Below are 19,100 nucleotides of genomic sequence, written 5' to 3' on the forward strand. Positions count from 1 at the left end.
TGGGGCTGCTGAACTTGGCGCTGGAAGTTCCGCACTCCCAGGTCCAGTTTGGGGCGCCCGTCGCGGGTGGGAGCCGCGGGTGGGCAGGCCTGCGAATGCGGGAGCCTGGAGGGGGGCGGGGTTGTCACAGCCCGGCGTCCGCAGCATATCGCCCGTGTCACTGGACACCTGTCCCCTCAGTCACGTCCCCCCGCCCCGCCCGCGTCCCCAGGCTGCCCCCGTGAGCCGAGCCATCGGAGACTGCATGGAGATCCTGCAGAGGAAACCGGCCAGGTGACCAGGGACCCGTATCCGCCGGCTCCTGATGACCAGTCATGTTCGCTAAGGCAATGGCGAGGTCCAAAATGAGAAATAAATTCCTGTCGCTGACTGCAAGGTGAAGAGGAAGCAGGCGACAGACCGAGGGCTGTTGAGCAGAAGATGGACCCCTGTGAAGACCTGGAAAGGTCCAGCTGTAAATGTCTGGACTCCAGGGGGACTGAGCCTCTGGAACTTGAAAGAGCGCAGGCCCGGGCCTCGGAGGCCCTGGGGAGAGGACAGGAGGAGATGTGGAGCCAGAAGTTCCAACTGCAGAGCCTATAGGTGGAGAGCAGCAACAGGTGACAGGCCTGATCTGTCTGTTGTTCTTCCAGGGCTAGTACAGGAACTGGGGGGCTTAAATCGCTTTATTCTTTTGTTTGTAAGCCCAGGAGAAAGTTCAGGGGGATCCTCAGACAATGGAATGAAAAGCCCAGGGAAACTGTGAGGAAGTACCAAAGAGTGCCGGAAGTTCGGGAACAGTGGTTAAGGATTTATCTGAGCGGGGGAGCTGCAGTAGGAATGAGAAAAAATGGAAAAAATGGAAGATGTTTGATGTTTACCAGTTTCTTTGGCCAGGATCCCCCACCTTCCAAAGGGGAAAATAAACCTGGGAACAAAATAAGATGACCCGTAGGAAGCACTTAGAAAGTTGCTTGGGACGTTTGATCAACACGGGCTGCTCTTGTTTTGAATTTTAATTTTATTTGAAAGTGTGAATCGATGGGGTGGTTCTTTGTTTTGTTTTGTTTTGTCTTACAGTGAACAGCAAGATAGAAACAGAGTTTCTGAAGAACTTGTAATGCTTGTGCAAGAAATGAAAAAATACTTCTCATCAGGGGGACACAGGAAGCCAAGCACTGTCGATGCCCTCAACTATGCCCTTCGCTGCGTGCACAGAGTACAAGGTAAATGCGCGGGAGAAAAAGTACAGTCCTGGGAGTACATCATTTTGTTCGTAAACATGGGCCAAGCCGGAAGAGCTGTCAGTTTGGTTCTGGTCCCTGAAATGTTTTGAGCGTTTGTGGTGCTTGATGTGAGATGAGCAAATAAATCCACATGAATTGTATCGTGTCTTGGTTTGGCAAATTAGGAACATCAGGAGAACCTTGTTGGTGTCATAGTTTAGGAACCGTTGTTGAGCGACTCTGCCATGTTTTGATGATTTGCTTTAGGAGAGCAGAGTTTAGCACATTTTAAAGCTCGCTTTTTAAAGGATCATGGTTTTCTCAGGGTATTGGGGAAAAAACACATTTGGTAAATACAGCTCGCCTTTCCGTGTCATCCACATACGGTTGCAACGCATTCATGGTATGTCACGAATTTGCCAAATTAATTTTTTTTATTAACATGTAATGTATTATTAGCCCCAGGGATACAGGTCTGTGAATCGCCAGGTTTACACACTTCACTCTCCATATCACATACCCTCCCCAATGACCATCACCCAACCACCCTCTGCCTGCCTGCCCCCCGGCAACCCTCAGTTTGTTTTGTGAGATTAAGGGTCTCTTATGGTTTGTCTCCTTCCAGATCCCATCTTGTTTCGTTTTTTCCTTCCCTACCCCCCCAAGCCCCCCACGTTGCCTCTCCACTTCCTCATATCAGGGAGATCATATGATAATTGTCTTTCTCTGATTGACTCATTTCGCTCAGCATAATACCCTCCAGTTACATCCACGTCATCGCAAATGGCAAGATTTCATTTCTTTTGATGGCTGCATAGTATTCCATTGTGTATATATACCACATCTTTTTTATCCATTCATCTGTTGATGGACATCTAGGTTCTTTCCATAGTTTGGCTATTGTGGACTTTGCTGCTATAAACATTGGGGTGCACGTGCCCCTTTGGATCACTACATTTGTATCTTTAGGGTAAATACCCAGTAGTGCGATTGCTGGGTCATAGGATACCCCTATTTCCAACTTTTTGAAGACCCTCCATGCTTTTTGCCAGAGTGGCTGTACCAGCTTGCATTCCCACTGACAGTGGGGGAGAGTTCCCCTTTCTCCACATCCTTGCCAAGGAATTCGCCAAATTAAAAACGAACCACTGCTAGCACTTTTCCCTTTCTATCTCTGACCTTTCTTTTTCAAGGATTTAACAAAGTACACATTTTCTTTAGCTAGTGCAAACCTCTGTGATGTCAAGACACACAGGTCCTGAACACGAAAGTAATATTTCTGCCATAAACACACTACGTGCATGTATTTGGGATTTGGGGTTTTCATACCTTATATGGAGCTTGCTCCTTGTGACACAGAACATCAGAAAATCCTAAACGCCAAAGGCTCGACGTTGGTACAACTGTCAGTGTTTTAGATGAAAGATGATGATGTGGTTTTGAGGCAGACACGCGGAGGTGTCCTCATCCTAAAAAACAGGCCAACTTCAAGGGTGGTAAAAATGATCTCCTTAAGCTATCGCTGTCACTGGACTACCTGTTTATTTTCCTGTGTTTCTTAGCAAACAGTGGGTTTTTCCAGACCCTCAGTCAGAGTGGAGCACCTCAAGCAGCTGCGGCCACCTACAGTCTCGAGGAGCTGGAAACGGCTACCTCGGGGTACCCTTCCAAAAACACAGTAAGAATCCGCACATTTTGCCATATCAGCCTGCGTGGTTTTTCCTAACAACTTTATCTAGACGTAGGTACTGAAACCTAATAACGTTGGAGCTTCAGTAACCATGATGCGAGGCAAACAACAGAGGCTGCCCAGGAGGCATCCTGTACTTAGTTTCTGCTGCCCGCGAGAGCACAGATGTAAGCTCAGGCGGCGGCCCGGGGGTGGTGGTCTGCTGGGCTCCCCTCACCAGCCGCCCCTGCCTCCTGAGCACCCCTGCGATCTCTCGACCAAAAATAAAAAAATAAAAAATAAACTGCAGTGTAACCGCTCTCATTTTATTCTAATTTCCGAATTGTTAATTTGTATTTATAACATTCTTAGTTCCAGTACCTACTCCTTCAAGTTGTAACAGCTGGATTTTAGAACCAGCTGTGTTGAGATGCTGTCATTTTTCTGTAAAATTGGACAAGAGACATGTCGTGTATCTTTTTTGAATCTCTTCGCGTTGGCAGAATCATTCAGCCTCGTGCCTCGTTGTTGGGATGGCCGTGGCCTGGTTTCATGTTTAGACCTGAGACGTAGAGATCTTGTCACCGCGGAGCCAGAGCGCGCCCTGAGATCACAGCAGCGTTTGTTTCACTGACTGCAGTGTTGATGGGACTCTGGTGGGTGTGGCGGAGTTGGAAGAAACAAGGAGAAGTTTCAGAAAACATTTTCCCTTTAAGATCTTCAAGATAAAACTTAGAAGGATATGCCAGTGGTAGGGGACAGGAGCAGTGGTCAGTTTATAAATGTCACCGCTGTCTCATGGAACAAATGGGACACATGATTCTTACGTAGCGAGGCGCGTCCAAGACAGTGTCTTGAAGGAGGCGGCTCTTGAGCGTGGTGGTAAAGCCGAGAGTTCCGCGTTGGTCATGAGAAGCCAGTCCTGTGCGTTTGCAAATGAGAAGGCATCGGAAGTGGTTACGCCGTATGCACATTTAGTCAATGTAGGATGAACTGGTACATTGTCTGGTATAGAAATCAGACCTTCAGAAGATCAAATGTGGGTTTTTCGAGGACCACTAAGGCATATGTTGGAGAATCGCGCTGCCTTTGCAGGGTATGTGCCTGTTTTGATGACATTAGGAGTCTAGAACAAATTGACCTTTCAGGGAATATTATTCACATGTGTCTCAATATTTGCGTTTATTTTGAATGTTTTTCCTAGGATACCCTTGTGGCAGTTTTTTCCTTTCTGTCTGGAAGGCTAGTGCACATTTCTGAACAGGCTGCTTCGATCCTGAATTGTAAGAAAGAGTTCTTGGAGTCTTCTCCCTTCGTGGAACTGCTCGCTCCCCAAGACGTGAGCGCACACACTGCCCACGCTCACCTCCCCCTCTGGAACAGCTGGACCCAAAGAGGTAATGGGACCGAGGTGCAGATGTTTACCTTGCCTCAGCACCATCAGTTTCATTCTTTCATAGAGAGGACCAAAATTAACATATTGCTTTGGACCTGCAAACTATACGGTTTTTCTTATTTCTTTACGAAAAAAATGAGAATGTGGGGCTCCTGCCTGGCTCACTTGGTGGAATGTGCAACTCTTGACGCTGAGGTCATGAGTTCGAACCCCACATTGGGTGGATTACTAAAAATAAAGTTTTTAAAAAAACAAAGGCACATAAATGAATAAATAAAAAGTCAGACTGTGTTGGAAATAGCATTTTAAATTCTCTAATAACAAAATTCCAAGTAATACACTGACTTCGTGAAGTTAATTTTATAGGTTCTATATCATAAATGTTTTTTTTTAATATGGTTTGACTGCCTGCATCCCATATAACAGTTTCATTGTTGTTATAAGGATTCTATTTTCTCTAAGTTAATAAAATTAAACATTTTCCCTCTCACATTGACTTCATTATTTTGTTGCTTGGCTTTGGAGAGAAACTTCTCATGATTAGCTCCCCTTCCAGTTTTGCTTCTCCCCAAAATTTCATGAATCTCATTACTTTTTCTTCTGAAATAGTTATTTCCTTGAACTGGGAATGCCTAGTCCTGGTTTGGTTTGTTACTTGCAGTCCTGTGTGATTCTGTAAACAATTCGTTATTTCTTTTTAAAGTCACCCTTTATTATTTCATATTGTTTGAGAATATTAGTAATTAGAATTTTTAGTAATTAGTAATTAGAATATTAGTAACATTACTACAGATCAACCGTTTTCTTTTGATTCCAAGCCCTCTTCTTTAGTTTTTTTAAATTTTAAATTGGTTTATTATAGTAAAAAAAAAAAGTATATATCTTATTAAAGTAAAAAAAAAAAAAAAGAAAAAGAAAAAAGACCCATTACCAAAATGTACCATCTTAACCATTTTTAAGTATACAGTTCAGTAGTGCTAGACATTGGCACAGATGTGAAACACCCCTCCAGAGCGTTCTCATTTTGCAAATCTAGGGCCCCATGCCCATTCTGACTTTCTAAGGCAGGCTGGCCGTGGCCCAGTGGGAACAGGCGCTCACGCTTCTTTTTTCCATGGCAGACCTTTGGCCCCGTCTTTTGGGCGTAGCTCATGGACACTTCAAAATGCACACCTGTCTTCCTTGCTTGTTTCCAACTCTTTCCTGTTCCCCTAAGAAAAGGTTGATTTCATTTCTCTTCCTCTTTCTTGAGCATGTATTTTCAACCTCTAATTGTCCATTTTCGTTTGTCTGATTTTATCCACCTTCCTCCGCTCCACCGCCATTTATCCGGCCAGCGCTGGGGGCCGGGAGCTGTTCAGGGTGCTGAGATGGCCCCAGGCGCCCTGCCCTCCACCGTCAGTGCCCTCTGGGGTCTCTGTCTGCTCCTTTCAGCTGTGTTATCTTTGCAAGTTAGTTATTGCCATGATATCTCCCCAACATGTGAAAAGGTAACATATCCTGTTACCTGTTTTGGGAACCTGAATTTTGACTTTCTCCTTAAAGAGCTGGTGCTCTTCCTGGCGACTGCCTGCACTGGGCTTTGCATCGCACACCTCTGTGATTCCGGCTCTTCTTGAGCCGTTTCTGGGCTGGGCCCCTGCTGCCTCCTTCTGCCCTTCCTCTGAGCTCCTGGAGCATGAAGGGGACATAGGAAGCTGGGAACTCAGCAGATGTCAGCCTTTGGCCTGGCATCAGAGGATGTTTCCACTTTGGCTCGTACAGACCTCCCGGGAAGATCTGATCACTGTTCTGTAGAGCGCACGTCCAAAAACAAGGATTCACCCCCACAGCCGAGGTGTGGAACTGAGAAGGGACTCGTGTCCACTGTTTGAGATCCACGGTCTGGCTCTCGGTCCTGCATGACTCCTAGAGACTGCAGTGCCCGCTTCCTCACACAGACTGCACGCAAGCCTCCCTTCCTGTAGAGTTGCCGTATTTCCTACGTGCAAAGAATTTTAAGCAAGGAAATTGGAAGACCTGAGTTTTAAATTGAGTTTTGTCCCTTCTGGAACCAAGGAGGCCATTTAGCTTCCCACATTAAAATCATCGTGTCCCACCAGCCCGCTAACACACGACCGCTGAGAGAAGCAAGCATGCCGGCGGTTGGAGCACTTGAGGTATCTGGAACATTCTGCAACACGAGGACTCCTCTTCGTTGCTGCCGTTCTGTTGAACAGTTACTGTTTGCCCGGGCCTTTCTTCATGTTTCAGTGGATTGACTAATTTAATCTTCACAAAACCTTAGGAGCTGTAGACCCCATCACTGTCCCCAGTTGATGGATAAAGTAACTGTGTTAGTTTGGGTCTCCTGAGCAGCAGACGCCAAGATGGGGTTAGCTGTGGAAGCGACATGCTGCAGGGGGTGGGGGACGGAGAGGAGTCCATGGTGCACGCCTGACCCCCGTGGAAGGAGCAGGAACTGGGGGACTGGGGAGGAGGCGGCTTGGCCTGCCACACGGCTCACAGGACCACTTGGCCGGCCATCAAAGGGAAGTCCCAGCCACTGTCACACAGCAGAGGAGCCCAGCATCTCATGGAATGGTCCTCAGTACCACTCCGTGCGCAGGCCCTGGGTGGGAACAGCCACCAGAAGTGGGGCCCTGGGATAGCAGCTGTGGCCTGCGGTCAGTGATGACCCCTGAAGCCCGGAGCCATGTCCTTTCGCAGCCTCTCTGATCCTGAGGCACAGAGCTAAGGGACTCATCCGAGGTCGTGCTCCTGGCAGGTGCAGAGCAGGATTTCACCCTGGTGGTGTGAGTCGGGGCCCTTGCTGGGATCCGCTGCCCCTCTGGACCACATCAGTCCCTTGTGGCGGGAGCCATCAAACAGGACGTCTGTGGCCACACGAAGGTGGGCATTTGAAAACGACACCAAGGAATAGGTCCTGTTTATAAAAATCATCTCAAAAAGTTAAGAATATTTTTGAGACATCCTTATCTTGCCATCATCCCTCCACAAGCTTCTCTGAGCCTTTCCTGGGGTGGTTCGGATGTTAGGGCCCGTTGGGTGTCTCAGAGCCACGAGTGGTGAGCTGACCTTGTCAGCTCCGTTCCTCCTCACAGACGAGCTGTAAGGACAGTCTTCTGGTTTCAGAATTCCAGGACTGTGACTTTCATAGTGTTCTGAATTCTGAGAGTTGGATCACTGGTGCCTTTGAAACTGGGAGTTTTTGCGGTTTGGTTTTTCTGGGGTTTTTTTGTTTGTTTGCTTTTTTAATCATGTACATTTTCCCTGATCGTTCCAAAGCCCATTTTCTGACTCTTCTGTGATCTTCTCAGAAGTGCAAAGACCTGGACCACGTGCCCTGTCTTGGTTCCTCAGAGTTCTCATTGTTTTTGCTCCTTTGGTGTATCTTGTAAAACATCTCCTTGGTTTTAAGCATTTCCTTGGTTCCTGTAACTGAGGCTTTTTCACCCCAGTGGGCAAGTGCCCCAAAGATCAATTCAAGGCGTTCTAAGTAGAGAAGAGCTAAATAGTCGATAAACACTTGGGAAAAGTTTCAGCCCCTCGATCAAGGCAAATTAAACATTTCGGAATTACCACTTGACAAATCATTGAAATTAACATTGAAATCCACAAAACCTGGGGCACCTGGGTGGCTCAGTGGGTTAAGCCGCTGCCTTCGGCTCAAGTCATGATCTCAGGGTCCTGGGATTGAGTCCCACATCGGGCCCTCTGCTCAGCAGGGGGCCTGCTTCCCTTCCCCTCTATCTGCCCGCTTCTCTGTCTACTTGTGATCTCTGTCAAATAAATAAATAAAATCTTTAAAAAAAAAAAAAAGAAATCCACAAAACCAGCACAAACGTTGGCATGAGGCTGGTGAGAACGTGTCCTTAGAGACCCTGGTGGTTGGTACGATCTTCTGTAGATCAGGGAGGCACTCCATGGTGAGAGGCCTAAGATGATCATGTCATTTCTGGGCCCCAACTTTGGGGATTTTGTCCAAGGACAGAAAACAGTGAGACATTTCTGTATCCTGTACCTAAAGGCTGTAAGTGGTCCAGATCGGCAGTTTTTGAGACCTGTGTGGACTATCACCATAAAATAGAACGTGACCACCAAAGTAATTGTGTCCCCAGATCATTGCCTTGACCTCGGAAGGAGGAGCATGGGCTGTTTCAGCAGCTTGATGAGGGAAAGCCCTCAGTCCTACATACATATGCTTGCTGTCTCCCTGAGGGTCACAGCTAGAGTACCAAATCCCCCTGGAAAATACCGGATGCAACTCCATCTCAGAGGGAGGGCAGAACCCCTGTGTATCTCCTTTAAAAGGGCAGTTTCTCATTTGTTTGGGGATAATTGGAGTTTGTCTCTTGGACAGTGAGCTGCTCTGGCCTGTTACGCTGGGAAGGGGTGATTAACGCTTTGTCTCTCTTTCCTACAGCATCTCAGTACGACTCCACTCCGGTGAAGTCCTTTTTCTGCAGGATCTGGTAAGTCTAGGGGCTTGTGAGGGGCAGAAACGATGGGTTACACTCTGATTTGGGGGGGCCCTTTTTAGATTCTTTTGTATTCAGCTAGCACTGGTTTCTTGCCACAAGAAGTTTGTGTTTTGATTGAGGAGAAGCAGTGTACACGCAAAATGATGAGATAATAAAGCAGTCCAGACAAAGAACAGAGAGATCTTCTTAGCCGGGGGGTGCTCGCGCTCTCTCATGCTCTCTCTCCTGCTCTCTGTCTCTCTTTCTCACTAGGAACCGCTGGATGATGTTAAGTACACTTTCAAACGCCCATTGTTTGGGGATCTGTTGGTTTTTGTTTGCTTTTTGACTCTTGGTCACACTTAAAATTAATTTTTGAAATTTTACTTGATTTAAAAAAAAATTTTTTTTAAGCAAATTCTGTGCCTACAGTGGGTCTTGAACTTGTGACCTGGTGAGATCAAGAGACACACACTCTACTGACTGAGCCAGGCAGGCGCCCCTAACTTCCTAAATTTTAAATAACTAAAGAAAGTAAGATACCTATGTCTAAGGGAAGGATTTAAAAGGTCCAGATGTAGTGAACTGGAAGAAAACGGACCCAAATTTTAATTGTAGTTGGTTTCTGATAGGATATGTTAGTGATTTTTTTTCTCTTCTGAATTTGCTGTGCTATGTTCATGTTACTTTTGCAATAAGGAAATGTGGTTCAGTGACATCACAATTGCCAGCGTGAGTACTGAAGTTACTAAAGGGTCCAAGGTGTGGAAGACTAAAGAGAAAAGTCCTTGTAATGGACCAGTCAGCACTCCACAGGGTTGGAGCCCTTGAGCTCACAGCGTTCCAGTGCTTGGGGAAGGCTGCCCCAGAGAGAGGGCCACAGGAGGGAGGGCTGTGTTGGTCTGTTCAGTCCTTCACAGAGGAACTGTTAACGAAGACCTTAGAACAGTGCTGTTTGTGTTTATTTTGCTAGTAAATATATTTCTTTGCCTGCTCCGAGCCAGGCAAGATTATAGGTGCAAAGCTCTTGCCCTCGTGGACCTTCCATTTTGTGTGTGGAAGGGAGACAGTTAGCAAACAGGTACTTACGTGTGTGTCCGCTGGCAGTAAGTTCCATGTGGAACAGTGAAAGAGAGGGAAGGAGTGGGAATTCTGGGCAGGAGAGAGATTATTAGTGTGTTCAGGTTGGTTAAGGAGTGTTCTATAATAAGAAGCCTGATTGGAGCCAGAGCCTGAAGGTGGTCAGGGAGCGAGCCATACCTCTACCTGAGGGAAGAGTGTTCCAGACAAGTGCAAAGGCCCTGGGGCAGAGCATGCTTGGCCTGTTAGGGGAGTAACAAGGAAACTAATAAGAAGAGTGGAAGGAGATGAAGAAACATGGACCAGACCATAGGGAGCTTTGACTTCCGGAGGGAATGTTTTGTTCAGGTTAATCATTTTTTTGAAAACTTTACTTTTGGAATTTGCAAAATAACATGGAAGTAGGGGAGATAGTACAGTGCACTGGTACAGACTCACCATTCAGCTTCAATGACTTTAACCCACAGCCAGTCTTCTGTCGTATCTGTTAGGGTCCGTGATCAAAGGAACGAGACTGATAGAAAGCGAAGGTCAAGCAAAGCTTTATTTTGTGCCAAGCATCAAGAATCAAACTGACCAGTCAGGGCTGTCTCTTACGAAAAGGCGACGACGATGATCCCGACAAGGTCACTCCCAAGAAGGCCGCTCCAGACGAGGCTGCTCTAGATGAGGCTGCTCCGCAGATGAGGCCGCTGCATGATCGGAGCCGCTCCCAAGAAGAGGCCACTCCGGACAAGGCCACTCCCAGGACAGGCCGCTGCTCGATGAGGTCGCTCCCCGGACAGGGCTGCTCCCAAGAAGAGGCCACTCTGGATGAGGCCGCTTCCCGGACGAGGCCGCTCCCGACGACGAAGAGGCGACGATGACAGCGACGATGACAAGAAGGACAAGCCGGATGACACAGACTCTGCTCCCCATGATGCCACTCTGACAAGGCTGCCACCCAGAGGAGGACACCACTGCGGACAAGGCCACTCGTGGCTCAGGGTGGCGAGGCATTTTGCGGCGAGGCTGCTGGCGGCTAGGGGCCGTTGGCGTCTCCGACCGCTGGCGTCAGGACCGCTGGCGTCTTGGGGCTGCAGGCGGCTCGAAGCTGCAGGTGGCTTGGGGCCGCCAGAGGCGGGACACCGCCAGCGGCTGGAGGCTGGAGGCTGCAGGCGGCTCAGGCCAGAGGCGGGACCGCAGGCGGCTCTGGGCCGCCACAGGTGGGACACGGCCCGCAGCTGCAGGCAGCTGGAGACTGCCAGCGGAGGGACCGCTGGCGGTGGGACCAATGGCGGTGGTTATAGCTCTTAAAAGAGTTGTTACTGCTCTTCGGCTCCCGAGGACTCTTCCTTCTGCTCCAGCCAACGGCTCTCCTGCTTCCTCTGACAGCCTCCAACACCAGCCTTTATGGGGTTGGCTGAGCCCCGCCCCTACACAGGTGGCCAATTGGATCTCAAGTCACCCTAGTGGATATACGTGCGCCCCACCGATTGGACGTCTCCACCCGGCCTGCCCCGCCCCTCCATCCCGGGTCCACAAGCAAGTTCCTCTGGGAGGGGCAGGCCCTTACAGTATCTACCACCGCCAGCTCCTCAGCCCACCCTCCCTCTGGTGCTGAAGCAGTTCCCAGACCGTGGATCATTTCCTCCATCAGCGTTTCAGAATGTGAGCAAAAACAGAAGGTGCTCGTTCATCTCTGTGATGCTCAAGTGCTCTCGCTTGTGGCCCCACGAACCCTTTCAGGTTCGCTCCAGTGCTGTGCGACGGTACCCCCGTGGGCGCTGACAGCTGCCTTTGCTCTGGGCACAGCGGCCCGTGCGCCACCTAGACGTGTCGTACTGCACGTGTGGGGTCTGTCATTTCTCCCGTGATCCCTCCTTCCTTGAGGTGGGAGACGGCATTACCGTCTGGAGACCAACCAGGCTTCACGCAGCTTCTGGGAATCCTCAGTGGACAGAGACAGGCCAGTTGCGTTTTTTAGAGGGACGCGGCTTGGCCTAAGAGGGCCTCACCAGGCGCTGCGCTGGAGAAGGGGCAGGGATGAGGGGCAGGAGGGAGGGCCGGGGAGAGAAGGGCTGTCACTGGGCAGTGGCAGCAGGAAGACATGGACGTACCTTGGGGATTCCAGATACCTGTTCGGGAGAGCTGTTGGAGTTCATTAATGGACCAGTTTTGGGTGTGAAAGGAAAGAGCCGCTTGCCGGAGCGAGGAGGGGAAGAGTCCGGCGCCTGGTTTTAGGTTGATTGGCCTTGTCTGGTGGAACTTGAACTCTGCGGTGTTGTCGGAACATCGGTAGGTGGGTCTGGAGTTCGGGGAGAAGTCCGGGCTGGAGACAGGTGCTCGGTTCGTCAGCGCACACAGAGCACGCAGAAGCCGAGACGGGATGAGCCTGGGAGATGCAGGCCCAGAAACAGGCGGGAGATGCAGGACAGCTGGTGGGTCGGGGTCAGGGTCAGGCTGCCCTTTTCTCAAGCGGAAGCAGGGACACGGGAGCGGAGGCACCAGGGTCTGCGGGGAGGCAAGGAAGCGAGGTGGGTGGGTGGGGGGAGCACCAGGGCACTCGGAGATGGAGCTTCTAGGCAGCTGAAGACCACCTAAAGTGACTTCGGCCAGTGGTGGGAGAGGCAAGGTGTGACCCGTAGAAACAGGGGGGTATGAGTTCGGTTGCGGGCACGTCGCTACTACGGGGACCACAGTGTATCCAAGGAGAAATGTCCTCTGGGCAGCTGGAGCTATAAAACAGGATGAGAGGCCGGGAGTCGAGCTGCCCCTGCCCAGCTGGGCCAGGGCTCGGCCAGCAGGTTCTAACCCTGCTTTCCTGATGCCTGCTTCCCCCGACACAGCGCCCTGTGCCCATCCAGGTAGTCGTGAAGCTGTGCGACGAAGTCAGCCCCTCGAGAGAGTGTAGGTAGGGGTGGTGGAGAGCTGGCTTTGGGGGGCATGATCACAGGGAAACCTGATTGCTGTCATGTGGTACTTGGTTGAGGCGTGTGAGGTAAGACAAGGAGGTCACATGATTTGGGTCAGAAGAAAAGTCATGGAATGGCAGGTTCCACTTTTAACCCACTAAGCTGGCTCCCCATAACTCCTCTTTTTTATTGGATAAGGAATGAGTATAATTATCCTTGGGCATTAAAAATGTAAACTAACATTTCTTTTTAAAATAAACACATTTAAACATTTTAGATTTGGGTAGGTCTCTTTCAGAAATCACCAAGAAGGCGTCACTCAAGGCCTTGTTTCACGCTGGGCTCCCTGAATGCATCAGGACAGGTCACTCACCATCTCTGTGCTTTTCAGGGGAGGCCAAGACACAGAGCAAGAGAAGCATTACTGCCCAGTCCGGATTATCCCCTATCTGCTGCATGTACGTAGCTCTGCCCAGCTGGAATCTGAGCCCTGCTGTCTCATCCTGGTGGAGAAGATTCACTCTGGTTATGAAGGTAAGGCAGGAGGGTCTGATTCTGGATCAAATGTAACCGGACAGCAGTGCAGGTAGGAGCATGTGGAAGCCTGTTAACTGCAGCTGCAGCACCAGAAGAGTGCTCGAGGCTTCGAGTTGGCCCTGAACTCTTGGGCATTTAGAGCTGATCTGCCCTGGTGTCTCCGTTTCCCAACCCTGACTTCTCCATAGTTGTCTCCTTCAAGGTCAGTGCGGCCTAAGATCTAAGCACAGACTTGGCCACTGATACCTGGTCTGATCCAGTCTGTACTGGTGACTGGTGGCCTCTGGCTTCTGCCGTGTGTGAAACGAGAGCATGGAACTTGGGGTCACCTAGGTGGCTCAGTCAGTTACATGCCTGACCCTTGGTTTCGGCTCAGGTCACGATCTTACCAGTTGGGGGATCGAGTGGTGAGTCGGACTCTATGCCCAGTGGGGAGTCTGTTTGAGATTCCCTCCTTCTGCTTTTCCTCCCCGCCCTCCCCCAGACTCTCTCTCAAGTAAATAAATAAATCTTAAAAAAAAAAAAGAGAGAGCATGAAAACTGTTGCATAGTTTCTTATGAGGCCACAAGAATGAATTTGTATTTTTTAAGTATTCTGAAAGGCCTAGAGTGGAAGCTGTAGTTCTGTCCTCTGATGGCAGAACTACATTTCCAAATTCATGCGTTAATACAGAAGCACTGACCGTATGAGTTTCCTGACCCAGATTTAAAAAACTGACACCAAATTCATTGTACTTAGTCACACAGCACCACCAAATACCATCAGACCCCCCCAGGCCTGACCTTTCATTTCCGCCAGCTCGGCCTGCTGGATTGTGATGAGTGATTCCGGGCACACAAACTCGACTTACAATTAACTTCAGTAGCCATTGCATTTTGAGCTAATCAAAATGTAGTTAGTAATGACAAGTATTATATAGCATAACCGTAGCCTTGGCTTCTTGAAGGCCAGGCCCCCGAGTGAGGTTTCTACCGGTTCATATGAGATACTGTTCCCTCTTTAATGTAAGTGGTCAGTTAAGGGCATGACTAATTAAATATTTGCCTTTAGGTGAGTCTTTCTGTTTTTCGTAGCTCCTCGAATCCCGGTGGATAAAAGAATTTTTACCACAACACACACTCCAGGATGTATCTTTCTTGAAATAGATGAAAGGTAAGTGCTTCTTTAAGCCTGAAAAAAATTTGTTTCTGAAAATAGAAATATGAGAATATTTACATTATGTTTATATATATCCACATTATGAAACAGATGTCTAGCCATTTGCATGTTTGATTTGTTAGCTTGAAGTTTATGTTTCAATGTAAGGATCTTGTGTATTCTACTTATACAGTTTGCAGGTTGTGTTTGATTTGATAGTAGTCTGCTTTAGGTAAGTCAGAAATTGATGTTCCATGTTACACAGGAGGACAGTGAACCTGGACATGGTATGTGATTGTCCTCAAAAGGAGACCAAAACTCTAACTCTGGCCTCCAGCTTCTGTACCAACATGATTTCCATCAGACAAGTCCTTTCCTAAAATACCTTTCAATGAAATGATTCTTAGTCTGAAGTGAAGGGAAAAACAAAAAGAGAAATAAGAAGTGGTTTTTTTTTTTTTTGTAAAGCTAAGTTTACTTAATTTAAGGCATCAGTCATTTTGAACTGATGTCTTTTCTACTTTTTTTGGTATTAAAGTGCTCTTAAAGAATCATATAGCAGATAGTAGTCATTGCTTATTGTTGTTTTTTAATACTTTTATTTGGAAAAATAAATACTGTTATCCCCTGTTGAGTACCCTTTGTTTCTTCCCATGTTTATTTTTGAATTTACTTATTCGTGAAATCAGAAAATCAGGCACTCAGTGCACCAAGGCACATGGAAGTGGAAACCAACAGTCAAAATGGTTGGCATAGTTATGATAGCTTTTCATTTTGATTTTTAAAAAATCTTAACATCTGAAAATAGGTTTATGTAATAATAGGTATCCTGAAACTAAACAGTAATTGATGAAATACTTTGTATCATGGAATCTTTAGAGAGTAAGAATATTTAGCTGCAGATACCCTGGTAATGGCTTAAATTTATTGTATTAGACACTGGTTGTGAATTTGGACTCACAGAAAACACTCATAGAGTCCGTTCTTTCTATGTGATTGAACATGAGAACTGTGCATTCACTGCCTTCCTGTGAAGCTCCATTCTGCACATGTCTTTGTGTTCCTGGTGTCTGTCTGTTTCTACCTTCTGGGAGACACTGTTTCTGCACAGTTTTAATCGTGCTGGATAAATATGCACCCTGCTTTATTCACTTAACACCATCAGCATTCTTCTGCATTACGATGTGACCTTTGTAAACTTTGTAAATTAGGAGGGGTGTCTGAGACGCTTGTGGAACTTGCTAAAAATACAGATTTCTGGTCTTACCCCAGAAACTGATTTAGTTAGCCAGTGGTGAGACTCTGAATCATTTTCTAGAAAGTTCCATAGGTGACTTCAACACATGTCCAGTGCCCAGCATCTCTTAGATTGTGGAACCATTTCCCCACGACCCCTTTTATAAATGCTGGAATGATATCTTCTGCATGCCTTTTCTTTTTCTTAGGTAGAATTAAGTTAAAAAGTATTGTTGAAAGTGTATAAAGTCTGAAAATTACTTGCTGCATGTAACACGCTATCTGTGTTGTATCTCTATCCCAGAGCAGTGCCTTTGCTGGGTTATCTACCTCAGGATCTGATGGGAACATCCGTTTTAGCTTATCTGCACCCAGAAGATCGTTCTCTCTTGCTCACTGTACACCAAAAAGGTAAGGACCTGCTTCTTTATTGGAGGAAGATTTTCTGTAACGACTTCTCTGCTCTAATTTTTCATTTCATTTCATGTTAGAGCTTCTCATAAGCTCTTTATCTCTAGAGTTCAACCTTTAACAAGTGAGTACTGTGTTGAAGCTGCTAAAACTATTTTTTTCTGTATTGACATCTGAAGAACTTAAAAATTCCTAGAAAAAATATTTGCACTAAATATGCATTCAATAAATTCTAATCTTGTGGTATTATCTTCTACAGTCTTGAAGTATGCAGGCCACCCTCCCTTTGAACACTCACCCATCTGATTTTGTACCCAAAATGGAGATTATGTCATCTTGGACTCCAGCTGGTCCAGCTTTGTGAACCCATGGAGCCGGAAGGTGTCTTTCATCATTGGTTGGCATAAAGTTCGAACGTAAGTCAGTCAGTGTTCATGGTTCTAGAAGACCGTTCTTACCAAATAGTATTCTTCCACACATGACTCCCTTTGACTCAGTTGACACATAACTAAATAAGGCACAGATTTTTTTTTTTTTTGGTCTTCCAAGGACCTTGAAAGATTTCTACCTCTTTGCCCTCATGATTCCCTTATGGAAACAGTCTAAGGAAATGGGCCTATAGAGGAGCTTTATAAAGAAAAGATATATTTTGCACCATGTTCAATCATAATGGCAGACTTAGAGTAGCTTATATGTCAATCATTAAGTTCTAGACTATTTGTTTGACGTGTTATATTATTGGCCAAAGGAAATTTTTCCAAAGATTATATAACATGAGAAATATATATCAGATTTAAAAGGCAGCATACAAAATTGTTTATACTATATGAATATAAATGTGTTCAAATGACACATAAACACTGTGAAGTAGGAAGAAGAAGAAAGGAAATAAAATACAAATTTTGACTCTGTGTAGGGTAATGGGGTGAGGTGTGTTCTTTGTGTGTGTGTGTTGTTTTTTTTCTTCTCTGAATTTTGAAGTTCTCTTTAGTGACCATGTAAACTATTTTATATCAACTTCTGCTGTCAAATTCCACTTATTTGTGTCCATTTTATCAAATCTTTATTTTTAAAAATTAGATGCTTAGTTTTTTTTTTTCCTGACAATATGGCTGACTCTACCCTCTTTGATCACTGCTACTTGTCCAGTTCCCCCCCCCACTCTTGGAGCCTAAAATACTCCCAGTCCCTTGACTTTTTGGCTTAAAATTAAAATTGAACTGTAAATTTCTCAGCTGGGCCATAGGTTCCCCTGTGGTATCTTTTGTTTTTTTTTTTTTTTTTTTTTAAGCATGGAAATTATACTTAACTCTTCAGAATCATGCTAAGGTTGAGAAATCATGTCTTTTGTGTTTTGTCATACAGCTTTGTGCACATAAGCATAAAACGGAGAACGTAGGTGTACCAGTTAAGACTTATTTTGTCGTGTTTTAATACTACATAATACAAGATACCTAGCCATGGTGAGAAATGGTCCCAAGGTCCTCCTATGTCTTTGTGCTTTGGGTTTGGCTTCTCAGTAGAGCAGGTCTGGAACCCTAATGGGAGAAAAGTGCTCCTTGCTACCCTAACTCAAGAGACCAACTTCTGCTAGAAAACTAATGTAGTAACTAGGATCAGAAATATGACTGCCAAGTCAGTATTATTCATATTGGCCAGAAAGGACTTTTTTTTTTTCTGGTAGGGAAATCTGTAGGGAAAGGAAAATAAAATCAGGTGGTTGCTTAGTAGGACTATAGGAAACCCTAGAGCAAGTACGATTGCTCTCATGAGGTGTCCCCTGGGTGTCTGTCCATTGGTCTTTGTGCCCTCCCCGTCAGTGCCAGAGCCATGTCCTAGATGCCCCAATTGTCCTTTCAGTGTGATTACATGATGTATGAAATTAACTGATAATATAAGTACTCACAGTGTTTGCAATTAAAAAATACTCAGCATTTGCATCTCAATTTCCAGGATGATGTGAGGGAAAAATTTAGAGTCTAGTAAATGTTCATTGCTCTTTTGAAATAATCATCCATTATATTTATACAACTTTTTACGAGTATTTATGTGTCACCTGCTATGCTGGGCATTGTGCTAGACTGTGAGACTAAGATGGTAGACCACACAGACATCTCCCCTGACCTGGGGCCCACAGTGCAGTGGGAGAGCCCAGACCTAGAAATGGCATGTTGAGTGGAGTTTTGGCAAGTGTGAGGTTGAAATGGGAACAATGAGGGGGTACAGTGAGGGTGTTCAGCGGGGAACCTAGCCACCTCTCTGTGGGCAGGCAGTGATGTGCTGTTACCTCTCATCCTCCAGATAATATCCATATACTCGGCGACAGAGTAACTTTTGTAGAGGTCACTTGAGGAGGAGGTTGGGAAGTGGAGAGAAGAACCAGGTTTTCTCCCTGACTCCTCAAGCAGTGTCCTTCCATAGCCAGTGGCCTAGCATTCCATGGCATTTGCCACTTTAAGGTCAAGGCTGCATCTCCACAGCCTGCACATTCATTATCTTGAGTTATGTGATTACTGACTAAAGGTACAACCTGGTTTTGTAGAAAGCTTCACGGACAGGAATAGATCTCACAACACAAAGCAGTTGGTTCTATTTCTGTTCCAGAATTTCATTTGACAAGCAAACCAAATGTTTCTGGAATGTATCAAGCTCATAGTGCATAGCCATATTTATCATGGGTCAGATGTAACCTTACCCCCCACTCCCAGCCAAGACTGCTCCTTCTCTGATGGATTCATTCTTGTATGTGCCTGGCACAGTTGGAGGTACCAGAGAGGTGAACACAGCAGGCCAGAGAGACTGACCCCACAGAGCTCAGATGCCAATGGGAAGCTGGGGAGAACGGGTAGCAGACGGGCCAAAGGGGTGCTGTGTACAGTGTGTCAGGTGGTGCATTCAAGCACAGTTTGCCATGTATATTCCACATACATCATGCTGTGTTGATAACTATCGATGGGCACCACCCACGGTCTGCATGCCAAAGAAGACATTGCCATGGGGCTCTGTCTCCAAAGGCAGAGCTCTACCTGACTACTTTTATGACATTGGTAATTAATAATTATTTCAATCTT

At 46.6% G+C, this 19,100-nt stretch overlaps 1 protein-coding gene across 1 annotated transcript in view; it reads left to right on the top strand.

The window, feature by feature from the left end:
• PER3 (period circadian regulator 3) overlaps positions 1–19,100 on the top strand; it is a 58,529-nt gene continuing 39,429 nt past the window's right edge. Inside the window, 10 exon segments of the mRNA XM_044237083.1 lie at positions 1–41; positions 212–599; positions 1,060–1,205; positions 2,768–2,883; positions 4,079–4,271; positions 8,697–8,745; positions 13,099–13,241; positions 14,319–14,397; positions 15,923–16,029; positions 16,289–16,445. Coding sequence (XP_044093018.1) covers positions 421–599; positions 1,060–1,205; positions 2,768–2,883; positions 4,079–4,271; positions 8,697–8,745; positions 13,099–13,241; positions 14,319–14,397; positions 15,923–16,029; positions 16,289–16,445 — 1,169 coding nt within the window. The 5' untranslated portion in view covers positions 1–41; positions 212–420.

This window comes from Neovison vison, chromosome 2 (assembly GCF_020171115.1).
Source record: "Neovison vison isolate M4711 chromosome 2, ASM_NN_V1, whole genome shotgun sequence".
NCBI classification, from domain to species: Eukaryota; Metazoa; Chordata; class Mammalia; order Carnivora; family Mustelidae; genus Neogale; species Neogale vison.